At 36.8% G+C, this 25338-nt stretch overlaps 1 protein-coding gene across 3 annotated transcripts; it reads right to left on the bottom strand.

Moving 5' to 3' along the window:
* Positions 1–3779: 3779 nt before the first annotated feature.
* On the bottom strand, positions 3780–21460 carry nr1d4b (nuclear receptor subfamily 1, group D, member 4b). Of its 3 annotated transcripts, none has more exons than XM_053483475.1 (8): positions 21069–21460; positions 12541–12831; positions 10735–10823; positions 10381–10525; positions 7302–7726; positions 6837–7022; positions 6230–6440; positions 3780–5286 (listed from the first exon to the last, which is right to left on the bottom strand). In XM_053483475.1, the coding sequence occupies exons 1-8, from the start codon at positions 21082–21084 to the stop codon at positions 5090–5092; spliced, it is 1560 nt and encodes a 519-aa protein (XP_053339450.1). In that variant the 5' UTR covers positions 21085–21460; the 3' UTR covers positions 3780–5089. The 3 variants fall into 3 exon arrangements, with proteins under 3 accessions (XP_053339450.1, XP_053339449.1, XP_053339451.1); XM_053483474.1 differs by having other exon boundaries at positions 10735–10826; XM_053483476.1 differs by lacking the exon at positions 21069–21460 and having other exon boundaries at positions 10735–10828; positions 12541–12690.
* Positions 21461–25338: the final 3878 nt, after the last annotated feature.

Consider the following 25338-nt stretch of genomic DNA (forward strand, 5'->3'; position numbering starts at 1 on the left):
ATTCGCAAACCCAAGAAACCGTTGAAGCTGCTTTAGGGTTTTGGATAGGGGCCAATGATGCACAACTTCCAGCTTCTGTGGGTCCATGGCCACACCCTGGGACGAGATGATGAAGCCCAGGAATGTGGTGGAGTGCTGGTAAAAAGCAAATTTTTTCCAACTTACAGTACAATTGGTGGGCATGTAATCTCTTTAGGACTGCCCTGACATGCTGAGTGTGCTCTTCAACTGATCGTGAATAAATTAGAATGTCGTCTAAATAGACAAACACCCAGCGACCTAGCATGTCTCTCAGGACGTCATTGATGAACTGGTGAAATGCTGTTGGTGCGTTACAAAGTCCAAATGGGATTACTAGACTTTCATAGTGTCCAGTGGGAGTGATAAATGCCATCTTCCACTTATCGCCCTCTTTAATGCGCACCAAGTTGTAGGCGCTCCTGAGATCCAACTTAGAGAAATGACACCGGAGAGGGCGTCCAGGGCGAAGTTGGTTAACGGCAACGGGTGTCGGTTTTTGAGTGTGATGTTGTTCAGCCCCTGATAGTCAACACAACTAAGGCGGCTGAGGGGAGATACTGCCTGGCTGAAGATCTATAGCGAGATCGTATGGGCGATGTGAAAAAAGGTGGCTAGCTTGTCGTCTACAGAAGACTTCCGCCAGGTCCTGATATGCGTCTGGGATGGGGTTGGTGTCGTTGTCGGGGGCCTCGGACTCCTTGGAACACGTCCCATCCTAAACCTGTAGGCATAGTTTGTTACAGATCGGCCCCCATTGTAGTATCTGATTTTGTGTCCAGGATATGAGTGGATTGTGCTGAAATAGTCAGGGGTAACTGAGTATGATGGGAGGTGACAAGATGGAGGTAAGATAAAATTGAAGCTGTTCAATTTTTTTGGTCGATAATGAAAGTGATAGGTTGGGTTTGGTTGGTGATAGGGCTAGTAAAAAGAGGCCGACTGTCCACAGAGGTAATTCTAACAGGCTGGGATAACGCCTCAATTTTCACCCCCAATTTCTTGCCATAAGTACTGTCAATGAAGATACCTGCGGCACCGGAATCGATAAATGCAGTAGTTCTGACCAGTTTGTAGCCAACTTGGAGGGATACCTGAACCGTGAGATGGAAAGAGGTGTCGGTGGTCATGGAGAAGAGTTGGATGGTCCCCGGTAAATTGTTCTCCCTACTCACCGGGTTTGGGCGTTTCCCGGGCGGAGAGGACAGATTTCCTGATGGTGTTGTGCTGACCCACAGTACGCACACAGTCTCTCTCTAAAGCGGCGTTCACGTTCAGTCACGGTTAGGGAGGCGCGTCCTAATTGCATGGGTTCCCCGGCTCCGGTGTCAACCACGGCAGAATGTGGAGATCCGACATTTCCAGTGACTGAGGTGGTAGAAGGTATGGGGGTTCGAGGTGCAGTGTAAAAAAATGTGGGTGTTGGCAGCAGAGTCCTTGGGGCTGGCTTTGGGCGAGATAAAACGCGTTGATCGATACGGAGGGCAAGCTGTTTTAGTCCCTCCAGAGTGGCGGGAAGTTCTCGTCCGGCGAGCTCGTCCTTGATCCGTGAAGCCAGTCCCTCGTAGTAGGCTGTCCGTAGCGCGGAGTCTCCCCAAGACGTCGGCACCGCAAGAGTGCAAAATTCTGCAGTGTAACGACTTACAGACAACCCTCCCTGCCACAGGTGATACAATTTGGCGTCGGTCTCCAACTCACCCGCAGGATGTTTAAAAGTGAGTTTAAGTTGGCAGGTGAATTCATGATATGAATGTGCGACATCGGAATCAGCACGAAGGACTGCCATGGCCCACTCAGCTGCTCATTCATTTAAATCAATAATTTGATTTATAATTATATTAGATGAGTATTTGCCTCTTCGTAGCTGGGAGACAAATTTTCAGGTACTGTACACTTGTGACTTTAGGTTCTACCTAGGCAAAAAAGAAAAAAAAAAAAAAACTCTTATAAGCTTTAATACCTTGTAAATGTACAGTTCTAATAATGTATTTAGATTAAAGTTTAAATAACTTATAAATTAAATGTTACAATTCATAACTATACAGTATTAATATTAATATAATAATTTTTAATCATTAAATAAAGTAAAAAGTTATGAATGCAAAGTTCTAATCAATTAACTTTAAAGAATGTGTAACTGAAAGGTTCCAATCATTTGGTAACTGTAAACTTTTAAAAATATATATAACTGTAAAGTTTACATAACATAAAACTAAAAATATAAAATGTCCAACAATATGTAAGGGTAAAGTAAAAAGTTTAACTAAAAAAAAAAAAATCCAATTAGAAACTGTTTAGAAATAAAATTCTAACAATGTATAAATGTTAATTTCCTAATGACATGACTGATATAACCAATTAACTTTTAAGAGTCTTACAAAATATTTGGCTTTAAAAACAAAAACCCAATCAGCTTTAATTTCTGAAAAAAATATTTTAAACAAATGCAATATTTTACTCAGTGTGGTTGAACCTTTTTTGTTTTTCCTAAGAGTATACTCGTTTATATCTTTGTTAATGTTGGCAAACAAACAAACAAACCAATTATGTTTTAAAATCAAAGCAGTTTTATAGTAAATCTTGTTTACATTTTACACAGAATTTAATAGTTTGAACAAGAAACCTGTATTCAATGATATACAAGCAAAAATATATTTACTCTCTTTTGTGTCATGTTTCGTTACTGTCAGATTATGTCAGGTTTTTGTACAATCCTACTAACATAATCCCCCATGACCAGCTCCCCCTATTCCTCTTCTCCTATATCCTTCTTTATTTGTTTTCTCTTTTGTTCTCCTATATTTTTCCTATTCTCTTGTGCTTATTTGTTGGTTTATTTGTTTTCAGTTGCCACAGCAGCTTATATCTTTAATCTTTATCTTTAGGGATAAAGCTTTATCTTTATATATTTGCTATGGCATAAACCTTTTTCTCTGTGTTTGTGAAGCACTAACTTATACTTAACTTAATAACTTATTTAATTAACTTGCTGACTAAAATAAAAAATATTTTTTTCCAAATTTACAAGCTATATAGTTTCTCTGAGTTCCTTGTTTTTAGTTTTGTCTGGCCTTGATCCAACCCCTGTCTGTCTTTGTCTGTCTGTCTATCTGACTGTCTTACTGACATTTGATCTACCATAAGAATCAGATTAACACTATATAAACAAACATTGCTTACATACAAAGTAATATTTTTGAACCTTTAAACTCTGGTCTATCTCTAACAGTAGAGGGCGGCATACGTTTTTTGCAGAAGTCATTTTAGATTTTCTTACAGTATGTTAATTGTTCACATTTTCAACTTTAATGTATAATTTTCACATTTAAAAACTTTTTTCATTTAAGCATTTAATTAATAATTTATATATATAAATATATATATATATATATTTAATTTTGCTATAATATTGCTTTAAAATTGTTAAAATAAAATTAGTTATGCATTTGAAATAAAAAAAAATCAAGCATACAGAAAAAATTTACAAGGCAATATGGTTTATTATTATTTTTTTTTTACTCTGTGGAAGATTATTTCAGTAAGTCATTTATTCCAGGGCTCTTCTTCTTCTTTTTTACTTCTATATAAATCTGAATTATATCACATACAGTTCATTTATTCAAAAGGCACAAACAATACAATAACATTTTTTAAACAAATTTTATACACAATTCCTGATAAAACAGTGTAATTCAGTTAGAATCAATCAGCAAACATTAAAATACAGACCTAAACCCCCCCCCCCCCCCTCCCCCAAAAAAAAAAAACACCTTGATGATAATAACAAAAGCATATACATATCGCAGGTGACCATTTGGGACCATGTTGATTAGTTTGGTGATAATAATAGGGGTAAAAGTTTAATAGTTGATAATTAAAAGTTTAAATTTTAGTCATGGAAATGCATAAAAAAAGAACAACAAAAAAGAAAAAAAGTTTTTAGTATCATTAAAATAAAAAGACGTACACAAACCAAAAAATTTTGTTAAATGGAAAAAGTCAAAGATAGGTCCGTCTATTTTAAATGCAAATTAGTTAACGTTTGTGCTCTTACACAAAATACACCAAAAATCTTTTGACACTTTAATTGTTGCTAAATATTATTGTAGTTTGTGTGTTTAGATATACAGTACAAATCTTCAAAAATATCTTCTTATATTAAAGGATATAACCAGAAAAGAAAATTTCAGACCCCAAATATGTTTTAGGTGATTAACTAAATTTTATATATTTGAGATTTATGTCAAAATGTTCAAATATAAACAAAGGAATATTATAAAAACACAAAATTTAGCTATGTATTAGATACCTGCACTGATAATTAACAACAATAAACATTAACAATTTTGTTGAAACTTTATAACATCCAAGTTTTTTTTCTTCCTTCAAATAAAAAGTTCCTTATAATGGAAAAACTTAAAAGGAGAGTCATATGGGTCCATTTTTAGACAACAACCCGAAATCAAAAATACAATAAAATCATGGTGTAAAACATGTATACATTAGCTGCCTGTTGTCGAAATTTTTTTTTCATATATGTTAGCTAGCTACTGTAGAATCATTCCCATGGCTACGCAAAGTGTCATTTAACTAACATAATGAACCCAACAGCCCACCTTACAGGTTAACATGCAACATTGTTTGTGATGTTTGAAAAATGCAAAATAAACAAACAAATACAAACACACATTTGTAGAATAAAACAAGAATATAATTTGTGTTAGGCATTACAGCAAAATTTGTTCTAGTAACATAGTGAGTTAGCATGTAGCTGAGCTACTGGTAGCTACAGTAAGCTTAAATGTTAAGAAAAGTTTTAAATAAAAAAAATATCACATAACCACAGAAGATGAGGTGAAACATGACACTGCTGAGGTTCTTTTACTTACACTTTTCAACAATTAAGGACAACAGGTAGCAAGCTTTGCGATACATTCTGGTATTCAGGAAATAATGTTGCTATGCAAATTTTTATAGGCATCACCATGACTACATTCTTTCCCTTTTTAAGGCAACAGTGTAATATATAGCACTTTTTAAACATTTAATTTAACATTAAATCTCGTATTATTTATGGGTCGATGCGGAAGGCTAAAAGTTTTTCTGAGTGCAAGCTGTTTAGTGTTCGTAGATCAGGAAGACGTAAGAGCAATTTGGAAAAAATCTCGCTCTCATTTGGCCGCCTTTGTACAAGAACAGATCGCAAAGCATCTATCAATTCTTCCTGTAGTTTCTCCACGGCAGCCACATCGGAGACACCAGACCGATCTGTAACAGGAGAGAGGGTTAAAAAATAATTTTAACATTTAATTCTGACATTTTGGAGATGTTAATTTTTAGCTAGCGTCAACATCAATAAAGCTATAGCATGATTAGCACAATGATAAGCACCCTTCGATCTTAAATAAAAAATGATCAAAAAAATGCACTAATGAATACCAATATATAATAGAGTTTAACTGACATTGCAACTCTTCCTTGTGGATTAGATTTTTTTACCTGAAGCCAGGTTGGAGGAAATTCGTGCACACAAATAGTATTTGTGGATGATATATAATAATACTGACATAACTGATTAAAGCGAACATTGGGATGTATTGTGATTGGAAGAGGATTTGGCTATTAATAAATATAAAGATTTATTAAAGAGAGGTTTCAAAGAATTGAAATGGTTTGGCTATTTGTACATAAACTGTGTGTGATTTTAAGCTACACTTAAAGTGTAGTCCAGTGTGATATTTCCATGGGAGGTCTGTGATGATTTGGGGGACCATGTCATGTGGTTAAGGCACTGGACTACGGTTCGGAAGGTCCCAGGTTCAAACCCCTTAACCACCAAGTTGCCACTGTTGGACCCTTGAGCAAGGCCCTTAACCCTAAACTGCTCAAATGTATAATGAGATAAAAATGTAAATCGCTCTGGATAAGGGCGTCTGCTAAATGTGTGTGGGTGTTGTTTTTTTTTGGTTTGTTTGTTTTAGCACATACTTCCTTCCTGTGGTTTTAAAATAAAAGTGAAAACTACAAATTGCCATCATGTCTCTATTGTTATTTAGAGTAATTTAACTCTTGTTAAATCCGTCACTGTTTTCTGGTTGTTGTTTTTTTTATCATATTATATCATACTGTATCATATCATATATCATTTTATATCATATATCATATCAATCTATCTATCTAAACAGAGTAAACTGCTCTAAACACAACACACCTGCAGAAACCAGCACTACAGCCATGAATAATGACATCTCGTCTGACTCCAATCCCAGAATGCTCAGTTTCTCGCTGAAATCAAACATGGTGTTCAGTAGAGCCCCCATGCCAAGTGCCCTTAAAGCCACCAGAGGATACATCTGTCCATTTAAAAATGTCACAGTTCGCTGTTTGGGGTCGAAGAGCGAACAAAATCGCACCATCAGAACCTGTGAAACATGTTTCAGCAAGTACACAGTTAGTCTTTCAGCTAAAGATTCCGATTATAATGCGAGTTAGGGCTGACTTAACATACAGTATAAAGGAGATTAGTATGTTATAAGCACATACTGCTATAAGAGTGTTGTTTTAACATTCTCATAAAAGTGTCATGAGGCTGTTCATTGCTATAAAACATTTAAATTGCTAAGAAAATATAAATTGTTTAAAGTTATCATGAGGATACAAAATTGTTAATAGAACTTTTTTGAGGGTGTTAGGGATTACTTATTAGGCTTATACAGAGATGATGTTGCTATGAGACAGCGTTAAGGCCATTATGAGAGTTGTTAAGTAGTTTTTGAGTTGTTATAACGTTACGTGGTTGTTGTGAGTTATTCTTTCACCTGGAAGGTGCCTGATTTAAGCAGTTGGATCTGATCGTCTTGGCTGAGCGTGTAAAATCCCGGAATGTTGCGAGAAAATTCCACCACTTCTTTAACTGCAGGACTGAAACACTGCGAAAAAGCATCCCAGATCTGCTGAGTGGAACGATCTGATGGGGACACGGGACATGAGTTCAGAGGACACGCCTGAAGAATCAGATAGAGAAAGAGAGAAAGTTTATTTTATTTATGTCTCGACAAGTTAATTGCAGCAAATTTTCATCTTAGGTGAAGGATAAATGTTAGGATAAACTAAATGTTGTATACAGTACATGATACATTTATTATATATGAATATATACATGGCATACAGTATATATGAAACCATGGAACGAAAGTTCAAATCCTTGCAATAATCTTCATTCATTAATTCATCCATTTATTTAACTAATTCAGTGTAACTGTACTGTAAGTTTATTCACATACCAGAACTTTAGCTCCAGCACTTGGGCTCCACGGAGAGGGCGTTTCTCTCTTGATATGGGCATCACTTACTGTGGGCGTGGGCATGTTTTTGTTGCAAGTAGGTGTGAATGTGCCTTGGGCAGGGCAGGATGTAGTTGAAGTGAAGTGAGGAAGAACAAACTTGTGGGACTGGCAGGAATCATTGTCATTGTTTATCTTCCTGGGCTTTTCCTCCTCCTTGACAGTGATAGGGAAATGAGAAGAGGTCCTGAAAACCTCATCTGACCCTAATTTTTGGCATTGAGGACTGAGGGTGGTTCCCATGGGTGGGGCTTTGTAGGGCGTGGCTGAGTCATTGTCGGTGGCTTTGTGGCTGTTCATGCAGCTCTGCATTTCATCCAGGAGTCTCTGTTTTTCACGTTTAGGAATACGACCAAAGCGCACAGCTAAAAAAGAAAACCACAAAGTTTTACCAAATTTTTAGCTTTGACCAAAAACAATCATAAATGTATTACAAATATTTTAAATTCAAGAGATTCAGGCACTGTTGTTTACATTTACCTTTATATTTAGACAATTGCCAGACTCTCGTATTCAAATCGACTTACAAATTTATACACAGACTGTGTGCTGGACTAATTTAATGTTTTTTTTTATTAAATAATTTATACATTAATTTAAAAAAAGAAATTTAATTATAGTGATGTTAAATCTTAAGTGTTTTTTCATTTTTAATACGTACATACCATATATAGGAATGTAAAGAATAACTGACATGGGTTTATAAAAAAGAATAATACAATACAGAACTTTAAGTAAGCTTCACATAAGCTCCATTTACAATGTATAAAGTTATTATAAACAATGTTAAATGTTAAAGGTCAATGCCGTAAACAACAACTCATCCTCACTGTCTTTTTGTAGGTAAGGAGGCCAACAGGTCAGTAACATCAAAAGATGTGTAGTTACTAATACACAGTGCTAACTGTTTAACGCTAACGCCTGCTCTTGCCCCGGTGTGGATTTGAGGGGTATGGGATAAGGACGATGGGGTGTTGCGTGAGAATGCTGTTGTAGGGTTTGATCAGAAAGCTACTGCAGGACATCAAACACAAAGCCATAAAAAAGAAAAAAATTTAAGAAAGTTAAAGAATAAGAAAATTTTAATCTAAATACTACTACTACTACTACTAAATAAATAAATGCTGCAGATTACGTTAAATAATAACTGGTTCACTGCTTAGATGTGTAAGCTGTGTGACTTAACAAACAAAAAACATTCCTCTGAAACTGCTCAGGTACTAGACTTGATTGCAACTAGACTTGACTGAGAATGAGAGACAATATACTTCTTTCAGGAAGCCTGGTGAACTATTCCTCTATATTACATTAAAGATACAATAAAATCAGCAGCTTTGGAAGCAAAATATGAGGAAATGAGTTCAAGACCTACTGTACCTTACTGTACATTATCAACTGAAAAAAATAAAAAATGTTTAAAATAATGATTTTTTACATCTTGGATCTTGGCATTCCTGGGAAGCCGGCGTTTCAGAAGTGAAGCAGGCAGTCTGATCATGACTCTGGCATACTGAAAAAAATGTCTACCTTGATGGTATCCAAGCACTAGTGAATTGCTGAGATAAGTGCAGTAGTGTAGCAGATTATATAAAGACATAAAGAGAGTTTTTACTCTTAGAACTGTGTTCGGTTATTCAAAAGTCCCACTTTTGGCTTGAACACTACTTGTAAATAAATGCAAGTAATAATGAAATGTCAAAAAATATGAAACTATAAATAAAAAAAATAATTACGTATAAAATAGTTGCAGACAAAATAAATGTATGAAGTATGGGAAGCTAGTTAAATTAATTCCATTTGGATGATCATGAAATTGAAGTAGATTGATTTGTGTGCATTTGTGTGTGTGTGTGTGTGTGTGTGTGTACATTCTGTATGCTGCAGTATAAATGATGAGCGTGGTGAGCTCTCTCATTAAGTTTTGGAACATAGGTTATTCATGTGTTCTAAATACAGTGGAACCTCGGATTACGAGTAATGTGGTTTACGAGTGTTCCGCAAGACGAGCAAAAATTTTAAATAAATTTTGACTTGAAAAACGAGCATTGTCTTGGTTTATGAGCACCGAGCTTCATGTTTCATGCATGCGCTTCTTGTTTTGACCCCAAGCGTCACGTGATCACAACTGAGCCAATGGTTTTTCTCTCTCTTGCGCTGCAGAATCGTCTCCCCTGCTGGATCTTAGTGCTTGTCTCTTACTGTATAATCAACATCCGTGCACGCATGTACTGTTTACTATAACAATGTGACCCCGTGTGTGTATGTAAAACATATTTTATTTTGTGTTCGGAAGCGCGTGTGTACAGTTTTTTATACAGTGCGGGAGATGCATTTTGTGTAATGCAGTCCGGTGTGTGTGAACGGCAATGCGAGATGTAAGCTAGGATATAAAGCCTGAGTTTTGTTCTTCAATAGTTTTTTTTGTTGGATTTAAGTGCAGCATCCACCCGAAAGTTTGTACTATAACCTGACAATGTAGCAAATAAAAGACCAGTTTGTCCATCTCATCATTACACCAGCATGAATTAACGGTCTGTTACGCTGTCGTGAGCAATATTAAAATAAAGCGGAGATGCTTTAAAAATTTAGAAGAGAACAACAGTCTTTCCATTAATGTGTGTGTGTGTTTAAACGAAAGGAGAAAGTTTTAATGTTTAAGATGAAAAGGGGGGGACAGGAGGGGCTGAAAGGAAGAGTCTCCACTTACTCAACCAGTGCCTACATGCACACACGGAAACACTGATTTATTTTTTTTACTTTTTTGAAAGGTAAAGTGCAGGTAATTTGTTTTATTTTTACTTCATATTTTGTATTAATTATTTTTATGTATTTATTTTTTTGGGCTGTAGAATGAATAATTTAGGTTTCCATTATTTCTTATGGGAAAATTAAATTTGGTTTACGAGTGTTTTGAAATACGAGCTCACTTCCGGAATGGATTATGCTCATAATCCGAGGTTCCACTGTACTAAATACAGCACTTTATAAGCATTTACAGGAGTGGTATAAAGGTTCTGACCATCTCTGGACATGCCGACAGAGAGACACTTTTTGAATCGACAGTGCTGGCAGCGGTTACGGTTCATTCTCACAATCAGACAGTTTTCATTCTTCACACACATCTTGTAGCTGATGTTCTGTTGGATGCTGCGTCTGAAGAAACCCTGAGGAGAAAAATGCAACATGTGAGGAACCAACACACCAAGACCATGTTAGTGTATGATTATTTGCAGCATCGCAGTAAGAGAAGTGTATGAAGAAGTACACACATTTGTGCCACACTTTTTCCTATTAGTTTGAATCAGTTGGGGGTGGGATGGCTATATATCTATAGGGTTTGTGTGTATGTTTGTGGGTGTGTTTGTGTATGTACCTTGCATCCTTCACATGCATGAACTCCGTAGTGGAATCCTGATGCGATGTCTCCACACACTTTACACAACAACACCATTCCACTGCTCCCTACTCTAGGAATAAAATATATATTAATATATAATAATTAAAAAAAAATATATTAAATTAGTTAACAGTTATAAAAAAAGGAACATGACACTTATGAAATCAGCTTCAGCTATTTATTTTATTTATAGGATTTCATACGTTTTTAAAAACAATCTTATTACGCTAATCTTCATTTTAATTATTATTTCTGCATAATAATCTTCTTCCTAGTGTTTGTCTTATGTTTTTTTTTTAGGGCCGTTGTCTTATGAGTTCTAAGGGCTAATACTGTAGACCAATTGGTGGAACACCTTTTTCCAAAATTGAAGGAGGCTGTGTGGCTCTAGCTCTGGTTTTTCATGGGGTTCATGGTTCTGCATCCTTTTTTACAAATCTGCACTGGTTTGGAGTGATAATGAAGCTGCTCCTCAGCGATGATGATTTGTCCACAGATCTTTATTGCGTGACGCAGTGGGCAGACTGGTCTGTAGTTTGTGGAGTTACTGGCATCTCTGTTGCCCTTCCACATCAGTATTACTGTATAATGTGTGTTCTGCAGGCTCTGGGACCATGCCTTCTCCGACAATCTGACTGAATGACTTCATGAGGATTTCAGCATTGTGTAATCAATCATCTCCCAGACCTCGACTGTAATGATCTCAGGCCTAACTGTGCCTTTAACATCTTTTAGATTGGGGACATTTGTTTGATTTTAAACCATTAATTAATAAATTTCCTTATTTTTACTGAATGGTTTTTTTATTTTAATTTATTCCTTCCAGCTTATGCTATACAATAACCTCAGTACTTTTTGTTATGAGAGCCACACACAGCTGCAGATGTAGTGATATTTATAAGAGCTTCTGAGGGGTCTTTTGACATGCAAGGTGCAGTAAGACCTTCCCATTTGGAGATAGTGTGGGATTATTTATTAGAAAACTAAATCGATGAAAACTGAAAAACAAAAACCAATGAAGCTCCACCATCTCCTTGAGACCAAATAAGTCCCTAAAAAACTAATAAAAATGGGGTTTATGTGTGATTTTATGGATGGGAGCACTTGCTGGTGCATGCCACTCTTAAGCAAGCCGGCTGTTTTAGAGTACTTCGGCTGAGGCTTTTGCCTTTGTCTTTTTCTTGATCTTTGTCTTTGGCTTGCTTTGTACTTTGTCTTTGGCCGTGATACCTTACTGGTGCTACCTAATGATCGGTACAAGTGCGCAGGTATCAGGGCATTTAAATAAACACTGTTTCACGCTGTTTGTTAAACGTGTTTACATGGTCACGGCTCTACCTGTTCAGATCTGCCCATTATAAACTGGGGCTCTGCCCCTAGTAAACCTGCAGTGTTGTATTATCTTACGCTTTTAAGGCTGATATACAACAGACATTTCTTGTTTGTTTAGTCTTTCGGCTGCTCCCACTGAGGAGGTTGCCACAGTGGACTAACTGATCTGCAAAACAACTTGGCACATGTTTTACACTGGGTGCCCTTCCTGACGCAACCCTCCCAATTTATCTGAGCTTGGAACCGACACTGCATCCAATCCATTGGCTGGGAATCAAACCGGGCCTTCTGCATGGTAGACGAGAAACCTACCACTGAGCCACCAATGCCCCACAAAGGACATTGGCATAAATGTATAAATTAATTTGCATTTACAAAAGACAGTTTTTAATTTCAGGTTAATTTGGTTAAAACCTTGATAACAATTAGTTAAGAATCATAGTGACTCACGTGTAAAAGCACCACATGACCTCCTGCCTATGAGTGACTCTGAGTTTGCGCTCTGTCCTGATAATGTAATGTGAGTGTTGCTCAGTTCGGGGAACTGAAAGACGGGTTTAGATGAAGAGGAAATGCCTGTGGTGAGGCTCAGGTCACTACTTGTGGTCCTGTGCTGAAGTTCAGAGACCATTTCCTCTGGAGAAGAAGGCTGAGACTGAGAGGAGGGTGAATGAGTCTGATACCCACTAGATGGGCTGTCGGGACTCAAGCCGGAACAGGCGTATAAGATCACTCCTGCTCCTAAAGACGCAAACACACACACACACACAATCATAATTAATATAACACAAACTCATAGTTTTTAGGCAAAATGTAATTAATGTGCTCTGCCCTGGTGATGTCACATGGATGGAAGTTTTAGGGGTCTATGCTAATGTTGCAGTTTAAATCCTACAACCATGTTCATGTGGTCTGATTGTAGGTTATAACACACTGTTATCTATAAACATGGACACCTCAGGTTAACAATCCCAGCCTCAAACAAGCAGTGCCAACCTTCACCAACATATCACCAGTTCCACCAGGGGCACAAACACTGACTTCATTTAAAAATGCCTACAAGGCACAGTCTCTTCCACAATTTAAACTTTAATGACCAAATATGAACAAAGGCTAAAACAGGTAGCTCTGGTACAGAGGGAGGTCAAATGCTTGATGGATCAATCAATCATGCTTGCTCATTAGGGACAATCTCATTATTATCTAAACACATTTTTTTTTTTTACTCATACACACTTCCATAAATTTTCTTTTCATCTTGTGAAGCTGCTTTGAGACAATGACCATTGTTAAAAGCACTATAAAAATAAATTGAATTGATAAATCAATCAATGGCTGCTTTGCAGGACCCTCTAAATAAGGACATGATTGGTCTTTTAATGCCATCAGCATGCTTATGGGAGTGGTTTGTGGGATTTATCTGGGAAACTGGTTAGTGAAACAATTAACCATCAAAAAAACATCGTCAGAACATCTAGAGCTGGGTGGATAAACCAATGGTTCCAAAAGGAAGGGCCTGAGAATGATATTGGAGTATAAATCACCTTTCTAAAGAACAATAAATGTAGATGTGTCTCTAGAGGACAAGTTTAACACTTTTTATGCTTGTTTTAAAGCTTAATCTATTGCAATCACATTAGTTGTTCTAATCTCAATATCAGTGCTCACAGCTCCATCAATGAAAAACGCTCTTGTGACATCTATGAGCACAGCCTGAGGCTTGAAGAAGAGTTAATACCAGGAAGGCAGCAGGAATGGATGAAAACACAATTTGAACTTTTTTTAAAAATTTTTTTTAAAACATTTTGAATGTAACTTTAGCTTCAAATAAAGGTATATCAGTTATATCAGGATGTGGCGACAAGTGGTTGCTAAAAATGTACTTTATTCATTCATTCATTCATTCATTCAAGAGATAAGTTAAAAATGGTAATTTAATTTAGTTATGCAATAAGTAAAGCCTTGAATCTTGTGGGAGAATTATGTTTCTTGTAAAGCATCAAAAATCATGGCTCTCAATTTATCCATTCATGCAGCTTAGAGTGAAGTGAATTATAAATAATTATAAAAGACTGTTTTAAAAGGTGACAAAAGTTAATTGATAAAATAATACCAGCATTACATAGCAGCTGGCAAAACGTGTCAGAGTACAGCATTTTACTGTAGTCTTTTTATTTATTTATATATTTATATTTGTCTGATCCACTGACGCTGTATGAGGTTGCTTAGATTTTAAAAGTGCGCATGACATCTTCTGGAATATGTATCATTTCATCCAGGGCAGAAATAACCACCAGCTTCTGTCTGCAAATGACCTGTAGGTGGTCAGTGTTTAGTGGCGTCTCTCCAAAATATGAACCAAACGATCATGAAGTCGTTGAAAAATGTACTGCTGAAGAAATTCCTAAATTATTAGAAAGAAAATGTGTATTTGTAAATGTACAGACACTAAGTTATACCGTTTAAGGTATGTTAAAACCGCATTGTTTTAACATAGTTTCTACATAAAGTACAACATGCTATATGTATTTGTTGCTGTAACTGTAAGCTCAAACGGACCAAACACCAGTTTAAAAAGTCATAAAGAATAAATCAATTCACCAGAGTCAAATTGTAAAGACAGTCAGTCACATGGTATTTTTACTATGCTGAGTGATTGCATTGTTTCATTTGATAATGAAAAACTCTGACAAAGTGTGTATAATGAGGGTAACGTGTTTATAAAGATGATAAATGGTTAGCTGTGTTATTTTTGGTGAAGTTCATTAATGAAACATTATGAAATAAAGTAATAACTTACACGTGCATCCTGTTCTTGGTTTAAGTAGGTAAAACTTAATTTCCGTTGTAATTAACTCAAATTGCGCAAAAAGTGTGCAAAGCTGAGCTACTCGAGTGCTAAGCTCCTGGAGGGCTGTGATTGGTTGGATGGTAAGGTCGCATCCAACTGGCTAAAGAATAGCCAATGTAGCTCAATGTGAGTGACCCACATTGCTGCCAGCAAAGTCAAAAATACACACACACACACAAATCCAGGACGATTCACACACGAAAGATGATTTTCACATTCACAGTCCATGATACACTTAAATTTTTCAGATTTTGTACACAGATGTTAATTGTGTTTTGCATTTGTAAAATGTACATTATAAATATATATATATATATATATCCCGTTGCTTTCCCCGCCCCCTGTGGTTCATATGGTCTGCGCTCTGCGGTGAACGTATGATACACTAGTCAAGTGGCCGAGCGCTTAAGGAACGGATTCAGGATCCACTCGGTGACGTCACGGGCAGGTACCCGAAGGGAGAATGTAGCCAATTGGATCGTACCGCATTTTTTTTTTTTTTTATTACTTTAAATGGTTAGTTTTTATAGCAGTGTAAAAGAGGATGCAAAGAGGATGTTTTCAGAAAATACAGATGGCCAATTTATATTCATTAGTCCAGAAGCTGTGCATGGGAAGCACTGGCCATTTCGAATCACCATGATCCAAAGCACAAGAAGCATATGAACAGATTAGCATGTGAGAATTCCGGGTAAAAATCTCTGACCTATTATTGTGCATCAGCGTTAACATTCTTTACATTCCTCACACGCACACATTTTTAAAAAGACTACATCGGCATGTCAGACACAAGCTTTTGTTTAGTTGTCAGCTTCTATTTAGTTAACAATTGTTGAAACTTGCCAAAATTTTTATCTTTTTTCTATCTCATGCCATGCGTGGGCGTGTATGTTTGGGTGTGTGTGCATGCATGCATTCCAAAGTGTAGTTAAAGCAGAACTTTTCATATTACCATTGTGATACAAAGACACAAAGTCAAGTAAAAGTGTAGATATATAAATAAAAGGATGTGTATGAGGTGTTTTACTGTAATAACATTATGTTGAAACATTATACAGTACACATGAACAACAAATATGCAAAGTTTATATCATACCGTATAAAATAATATATAGTATTTATTTATAAATGCTTTAAAAAGAAAATGAAAACAAACATTGTGCTAATAATTCCACAAAATTCTGTTTTAAAAATGAGTCCAATATGTGCAGTTCCTCAAATGACCACTAGGTCACCACTTTTGGCTCCAATATTTAGGTAATCCCCATAGCCTCCCATGATAAAATATCCAACTTTACAAAAGAAATAAACGTTTACAGTCTGGTAAAAAAAAAAAAAGGGTCTAACCCACACACACACACACACACACACACAAACACACTAACACTGCTCTGTCGGGAAACTTCTTTAACAAGGAACCAATCTAATGACACATGCTTTTGCTTTTATGTGCGTGCATACACACGTGGTTACAATTTTATAATTAACAGTACACATGCAAGGATGTTGACTAAACGCTTGTCTTGCAAAATGCTTGTAGACTAAGTTACTCGCAATCCAAGGTCCCACTGTAGTTACAGTCTAGATAGTTTTTAATAAAGAAATTATGAACACTAAATAAATACTTTATGGATTATTTAATAATAAAAAAGCAAGCTAGCTGCATAGACGATTAGCTAGATGGCAAGATAAATAAATAAGTCTTTTTGCTTCTGTAACACATTATTTGTAAGGAATATTTTGATTACTTTAATAAAAATTTTTTTTAAATACAACCAAGCAGAAGCAATACTTCTCAAAAAAAGTAATAGGTGAAGTAAAATTGGATTTAAATAATGACATTTTTGAAACATGCCAAGGTGCATGTTGTGTTAAATATAGATGTTAACTAATAATACTGCAGAAATTCATCATCGGTGCTATAGTAGTAAAGTAAAAAATGTAAAAACAAACAAACAAACAAACAAAAAAAGAGTTTCAGTTGTGCCTCATCCCAAAACCTGTAATATCTGTGCTTCAGGTTAATCTTTAACTCATAATTTCCTCGAATCTGAATTCAAATGAAAAGTAATGTACAATTCTGTAAATGATTGATGGCACACCCGATTCAAGGTCGTGTTTCTTTATACAAGAACAGAAAACCTTTTGCTCTACAGGGTTTATTGTCTGCACGGGCTACATATTAACACACCATTATTTCATTCGTTTACAGTCCTGAGATAAACGGCACAGTAACTGCGGTGTACAAAGCAGGAGGAAAAGGAACCCGGCTGTGTTCCATTAACTGTGTGACCCACTGACCGCTGGCTGAAACACACAAAGACTTCAAAACAAGTCAGGGTGCCAGTATGGTGGGCAAAAAGGGACAAAATTCTGAACACCAGCATGTTTATATCTTTCTGCATTAAACAAAAGTTAAAGCTTTCACACTCATTATTCAGCAGCAGAGTGAATCGCACAGAGAGTCATAATTTAAACTTGTGAAACTTTCTAATTCTAAATCAGGGCAGAAGAAACAGGGCAGAATGTAAATGTGTGTGCTATTATTAAACTATAATAAGTAATTCAAAGAAAAGATGAACAAACCCAGATAGTCAAAACAGATCTAACATTAGCTTAGCATTAGCATAAGAAGTCAAAGTGATAACTGGTGTACTCAAACTAAACAGACGAAAGACAAAATCTGTTTTCCATCCCAGTGTAATTAACTACTTTTTCTTATGGTAACATAAGCACCTCGGATACCTGCTGCGGTGGAAATTTCACACTACAGACCTTAAGTATTGAATATTTATTGAAACAAAATCTGATACCATTATAAATCCTATACTACTGAAATGTCCATCCATCCATCCATCCATCTTCAACCACTAATCCAAAGTCGGGTCGCGGGGGTAGCAGTTCTAGCAGAGAAGCCCAAACTTCCCTTTCCCCAGCCACCTCAGCTAACTCTGACTGGGGAATCCTGAGGCGTTCCCAGGCCAGTGTGGAGATATAATCCCTCCATCTAGTCCTTGGTCTGCCCCGTGGTCACCTACCAGCTGGACCCTAGGGAGGCGCCCTGGTGGCATCCTTACTAGATGCCCAAACTCTACTGTTCGGCTCTACTCTGAGTTTCTACGATTGAAATGTGTATTAATTATTTGATTAATTTACAAGATGTTCAGAGATTTATTTATTAATTTACAGCTTACTAGCCTATATAATATGAAGGATTTCTTGATTAAATGAAAATGTTAATTAATGTGTCCTATTAACATGATGTCATCCTTGATAATCATGATAATAAACATATAAATAATTTTTAGTGCTCCATTTTTTTTTCATGCTCCAGCAAGATGCAATGACTTAAGAGGAACGTTTTCATTCCTTTTTCCGGTGAAGAAAAGACACGTTGTTACCTTAACTGCTCACAGTTGCCTTTGAACTATTACTTCACTATTTAATATTACTTAATATGGCTGAACACCCTGTGCAGTAAACTTTGCAGGGTACTTCAGGCTGATCAGAATGCACCTAAAGACCAAACCAAAGCACAGGCTTTAAACAGACCAGCTAATCAGAATGTAAGAAGTATGACTACTGACTAGGTAGTTCTGACATAAATCAAAAGTCAATATATGAAAACAGGAACACACATCATGACAGGCCATAAATTTATAAAGTGGAAAGACACAAAAAGATTTGCTTGCACTTTTAATTCACTGTTTTGTTTAAATCAGCATTTTTGTTAACAGTATGAACAATAATCTGATAATATCTCATCTCCTATGCTCACAGTCATTCTTGAAGTTCATTCATACAGCGCGGAGGAACTCCAGGAGCAGAATGGGGAACTGCACCAGCAGGGAAAGTGTATTTTTAGATCCTTTCGTCCCTTTCTGCTTTCCACACACAGACTGCTTTAATAATAGAAAAGAGGGCGGAACAGTCGCTCGGGGGAATCACGCGTGACACGTGTCTCCTGGAGCTCATCCACGTGAGTCTCAGACAGAGCCGTGTTACCATGAGAAAACAAAGCAAGGCTATAAACAGGGAGGTGTGCACTTTGTGTGTGGGTTGTTTAATCCAGCATGATATTAATAAAACTCCTTGGAAACGACTGGGATGATCCTTATATGGAACAAAATGTAAACAAAGATTTGAGTCCAAGAACCACATGGCACATCATCACACAGGTTTTTCTTACAGCCTGCTTATAACACCACAAACTCATTATAAGAAATGCATCAACCTCAAGAAATAAAACATTTTAATGTACAAATCTGGGACATGATTTAGTTACCTACATGCACCCTTGATAGGCTTTAAATATGTTTGTTCAAGTGTCTGTAATGAAATAGTCACATTTAATGAAAAAGAGAGACAGGATCATTGTCATCAGTTCTGCCTCAAACAGATGAGAAACTCGTGAATGGAGGTTAATGAGAGGATTAATATCATGCTAGGGAATGTGTACTGTCGCTTAGAAACATGTGCACTGTACATGTCAATTTAACAATTATGGTTTCTGTATGCTGACCTGTGTAATGGGTTATTAATGAATTACTGTACAGTGTCATATACACACACACACAACCTCATCAAAGGTTTTATATACTAGTGTTAACTCCCCACTATGCAAAGTCTCAATATTAAAGGTGCTGCGGTTTTCCATCACAATGTGAACGGACTCATTACTGAGTTGCGATGTGTTTAATGCACTCCAAACAATGTCCTGTGTTTTTTTGACTATTAGTAATACGTACACTAATTATATTCCAGCTCCAACTAAATTTAATTGTTCTCAAACTTTCTGGGTATGGTTAGATGCAGAGCTAGGGGTGGGGTCAGTATTAATTAAATTGATAAAAAAAAATATTTTTTATAAAAAAAATCAAAACATTACTGTCATTTATTCCAATTCAAATGCATTACTAATAGAAACATGGAATCCATTAGTTTGGAAATTGGTTCCAAAATCATAAAGTTAAAATCAAAGAGAGAGAGGTTTTTTTTCTTCTTCTATTTAACAATAAACAATATAAAACAATATAAAATGCAAATAATACATTAGAGTATTCGCCAACTTAACTGAATTAGTAATGAGATGATTCTTAAAAACCATAAAATCTCTTGCAATAAATATTTTACAATAATAATTTTAAATATTAGGTTGCATAAAACAATACTGTACAAAAAAAATAAGCCATTATTTGATTTTTTGACAAATAATCTTATTTTAAAATGTGAAATTATTGTAAACAGTATGAGTGGAAACAAAAAAACTTGACAGAACTTTTATAAATTCCAGGAACAAATTTCTGCAGAATAATTCCCATTTCACATCACTTTTATCCAAATGACACATGAGACATGTAAAGGTTTAGGGTTAAATGTCATGCTACTGTAGGTTGAGGGTCTAACCATGCTGGGGTCTGAAATCATAACATTCCAAACTTTAACCAGTTCTCCACCAAACCTTATCACTGTGAACCAAAATCAAAATAACATCCTTGTTTAAAAAAAGCTGCAAACTAACTCAGGTTAACCCCGCCTACTAACTATTAGCATAAAAATCTCATGTGCGTTCACAGCTAAGGTTCAATATTATATATTAGTTTGAGGAAAGTAGCATCATTACTGGAGCATGTCTTTATAGAGTTCTAGCCCTTAAAGTTGGGTCTCATGTGCTTTTACGAGGACACATCCTTCACCTGGTATGCAAACTAATTAATACATTTTTTACCATCAGTATTATGGAGACTGGATTGTGCATGGTCAAGGATGGTTTCACAGTAGGATTCAGTGTGAAATGTTTCTTTGAGGAATGCTCTATGAGATAAATAAATACAAAATTGTAAATTAGAGAACTTTGCTCTTCACCCCCTCTCAGTTTACATAAAGAGATTGGCTAATTGCATGTTTAAGCCTCTAGAATTAGCTGAGCTATTATATAATTAACGGGAACATAATGCATTAGTTTGGTCTTTCTTATTGGGTAAAAGAGTAATGCAGATGACTTTCCCTCGGGGATTAGTGTAAGTAAGTAATTACTGTTCCACATTGAGTGACATCGACATCAAACTGCGCAGAAATGGCGAGTACTACGACTAATCATTATAATCATTTAATCATCATCACTCACCTGAGCTCGTCTCCATGGTAAGTCGATCAAGGAGGACCTGGAGAGGGTTAGCAGACGCAAATGTAGGCTGAATTTGTCCGCACGCGACCAGGTGAGCTCGTCATGACGCACGCGACTTGGGCCAAAAGCACGAGCGCTGAGCAAATTCGCGGAAACCGTCATACAAACATCAAAGAACAATAATAATACTAATAAAGACGCAATGTGTGTGCGCGCGCGCGCGTGTGTGTGCGCGCGCGTAACGTCGCGTCCCGGTGTGTTCTCCTCAGCAGAGTGTGTGTAATGTACAGTAGGCAATTTCTCTTTTCCTAGAATCGCAATTACTGGGAAATGCAAGTGTATGACTTGCATTTACAAATCACACACACACACACACGCACTTTCTCTCTCTTTTTCTCTCTCTCTCTCTCTCTCTCTCTCCAAATACACACACGCCTGTTCATCAAGGTTCTGATGTTTGTCTGATTCAGTGTGTGTGTGTGTGTGTGTGTATGAATGCATGTACTGTAAGTGGTGAGTGTGTCTCACGTTTTTATTGGCTCCGCTACATGTGAGCGCTGCCCTACTGACACACATTTCATGCAAATATCTGACAACTCTATGCAAATACCCGCCGAAACACACCCACCAGGGCGTGGCTTAGTCGGACAGAAGCCACGCCCACCGCTGAGCCGTTTTGCTTCGAAAGAACGCAAAAGACGGAAATAAATTTCTTGAGTCAAATATTAGAGTAAAAAGTGTTAAAGAAATTAATAAGTATTTAATGTAATAATTAATAAAAACCATTTCACGATGTCTCAATGTTTCTTCTTCTTCTTTATTATAGTGGTGGTGGTGGCATCGCATGTTCTCCCTGTGGCTTGCTGGGTTTCCTTTGGCGGTTTATGTGTAAATCCGGAAGCTGTTCAACACTTTTTACCTAATTTTTTTCTGGATAAAAAAAAATTTTTTTTTTAGCATTTTGTGCAAGAGTCAGTAAAAACATAGCACCATAAGGAAATGGTTAGCACTGTCGCCTTGCACCTCCAGGGTCTGCGTTAATTTCCCGGCCAGGCTCGATTCCTGTCTCTGTGTGCATGGAGTTCGCATGTTCTCCCCGGTTTCCTCCAGGTACTCCGGTTTCCTCCCACAGTCCAAAGACCTGCAGATTAGGGTAATTGGCGTTCCCGAATTGCCCGTAGTGTGTGAGCGAGTGTATGTGTGTGTGTGTGCCCTGTGATGTATTGGCACCCTGTCCATATTTCTGTGGAAATATGAGTTTCACAATACGAAATTTTGCTTCAAAATTTTAATTTAATTTTTTTTTAAATATAAATTCGTATGCTGAGGTAACACTGTATAGCTTAGAGGTAGAGTTATCACTGTTTGTGATAACTCTTTCACTGAGCTCGGATGTCAATCACTAACATTACAGAATAAATTATACAGACTTGTGTTTGTATAGATTTACTCATAAGCAATCACTATGACAAAAAACTAAATAAATTAATAAATAAAATAAAAGTACAAATATTATTACATTTAAAAGACCATGTTTAGTATTGTAATATATTCTAATCTCTCTATAAACAGTACCAGTGAAGGTTTGTACACACCTTTTAAATTCTAATTGTTTATTTTTAATAATCTAGAACAATACCCTTTTTTTTTTTCAAAACTATGAAATAAAACATATGGAATCATGTAATTAAGGAACAGCTGCAATAATAGCCGGGTGTTCTTTTAAGACATGAAGGTCAGCTGCTCTGAAACATTTCTTGCAAGAACAGTATGCATTAAAACCCCATCAAGCATGATGATGAAACTGGCTCTAATGGAAACCATTCCAAGTAAGTAAAATTAAAACTTATCTCACCAGTAGAGGAGAAGTAAATTTAGATTTACCAGCCTCAGAAATGACCAATGAACAGCACCTCACATTAGAGCCATTATGAAGGCTTTACAGAGTAGGAGTAGCACATCTCAATATCAACTGTTCAAAGGAAATTATTGAATTATTTGGATGCCTTTAGCATTGTTTCATAATGTAGAAAGAAAGAAATGAGCATGTGGTTAGAAGTGGCGTCCAAACTTTTGACTGGTGCTGTATATAATATATAGAATAAACAGATTTGTATATAATTGTAAAGATAAAATCAACTTAAAAACATGCATGTTTTACAAAACATGTTTACTTTCATATGTTATTAAGTTAAAAGAAGTTTAATTAAAAATCTTTAACATAAACATATAATTAAACTAAAAAAAGAAAAAATGACAGATATGAAGTGTTAAGTTGTAATATATGCATTGGGCCATAAGGTGGCAGTGGGAGCAAAATAAACAGCACCAGGATTTAAACCAGTGGATGTTTCTCTCTGTACTCACATGCATCACTCAGGTCCATGTCCAGTTATTCTAAGCCCAGCCTTTTTTAATTGGTATTACTGCTTCTGTGACATACACAGTCAGAAATATTCAACTTGACTTGGACATAGAGTATTATGATGAACTGGTATGTTTACTGGTATGTTCACTGATATGCTTCCCACTATCAGTGATCACTCAGTTTTGGTTGCAGTGGAGTGACTGGTTGCTTTACATCCCAGGGAGCCCTCATGCCTGTGTTTCCTTCTGGCACTCCCCTTTAGTCATACTATCATAGCTAGTCCTGTTGGAGTTCCTGTTTGCACTCTGCACTAAATATACATTCAGCTTATACATTATGTGACTGTAACCAACCCAACTGTTCTCTCTCTCTCTGTCGAGCTGCACATGACGATTCTAAGCTGCCAGCGATCCAGACCCCCTCTTCTCTCCAGACCTGTTTGACTCATCCTGATGCCCCGCTTCTGTTTGGAGATCTTGTCCCATGGAGGTTCCGTGTGGTCTGTTCGGGATCCGTGTGGTTACTGGGGGCGGTTCCACTTGACCATGAAGATAGCGATGGACTCGGCTAATGCTAATAGATAATATTTAGTAATACAATGTTTTGTTTGTATCTTTACTTTTGCATTGGTGCTCCTAGGTTACTCAAGCTAACAAGTGTTTTATAAGCCCCGCCTCAGCCTCAGCAGCTATTAACTAATCTACCCATTTACAACGAGACACGTGGAACAGAGCATTGTAGCTAAAATCTCATAAATGCATAAAGCTTAGTCAGTTTGAAGATTTGACTTGTTTTTATAAAAAAGAGTTTCAGTGTGAACACCACGTGTACTACCGTGGCCCTGAAGTGCAAAACAAATTAACAAAAATTAACAATTTTTTTTTTTTGGGTGGGGGGGGGGGGGGGGGGGGGGTTGTTTTTGTTATTTTGTTTTCAGTTTTGGTAATTTGTATTGCACTTCTCGGCCACCGTAGAACACACACACACACACACACACACACACACACAATACTTACAAGTATTAACTGACACGTTTAAACCTTTTATTTTAAGAGCGTTTAGCTGGTCTCTGGAGCCTTTTACTTTATTTCACATCAATGCTTGCTCTATGCACCGATTTCCACCAACCAGAGAGTTTGCTGAAGCAGTGACATCCAATCAGAACGATTTTAAACCGCAGAGCTTTAGAGTAGAAAATTATTTCCACATGTGTCTCAAAGACAAACAGACCTCCCCTCTCTTCTTTTTCTCTGATCATTTGGAAGTTTCTGGACTTTTTCCTTAATCAGAACAGCCTGGCACGCTTTGGCTTTTGAACAACTTTCTGTAATTCAATCAGTGTGAGAAGAAAAAAACAAAGAGTGAGAGAGAGATAGAGAGAGAGAGAGAGAGAGAATAGCCATAATCAGTCTAACTGACAGACAGACTACAGCAAGGCAAACAGACAGACATACAAATGTGCAGGCAGACAAAGGGGAGGCAGACAGACAGAGGTACAGACGGAGAGGCAGACATAAGGGCAAACATGCAGACAGAGAACAGACAGACCCACATAGATACATAAAGACGGAGACAGACAATCAACCAGGCAGACAGACAGAAAGACAGGCTGGCAGAGACACAAGTAGAGAGACAGGCAGACAGAGGTACAGACAGACAGGCAGACGTAAGGGCAATCATTCAGAAAGAGAACAGACAGAGAGACAGACGAATATGCACATAGAAGTACAGACAGACCTACATAGATACATAAAGACAGAGAGTCAACCAGACAGAGAGACAGACAGACAGACAGACAGACTGTGACAGAAAGGTGAGCTTAAAGAAGACATACATAAAGACACAAAGGGGATGGGCGACAGACAAACAGACAGGCAGAGACATTTATACAATTTCCTTTAT

Source organism: Clarias gariepinus, chromosome 23, assembly GCF_024256425.1.
Source record: "Clarias gariepinus isolate MV-2021 ecotype Netherlands chromosome 23, CGAR_prim_01v2, whole genome shotgun sequence".
Taxonomy (NCBI): Eukaryota; Metazoa; Chordata; class Actinopteri; order Siluriformes; family Clariidae; genus Clarias; species Clarias gariepinus.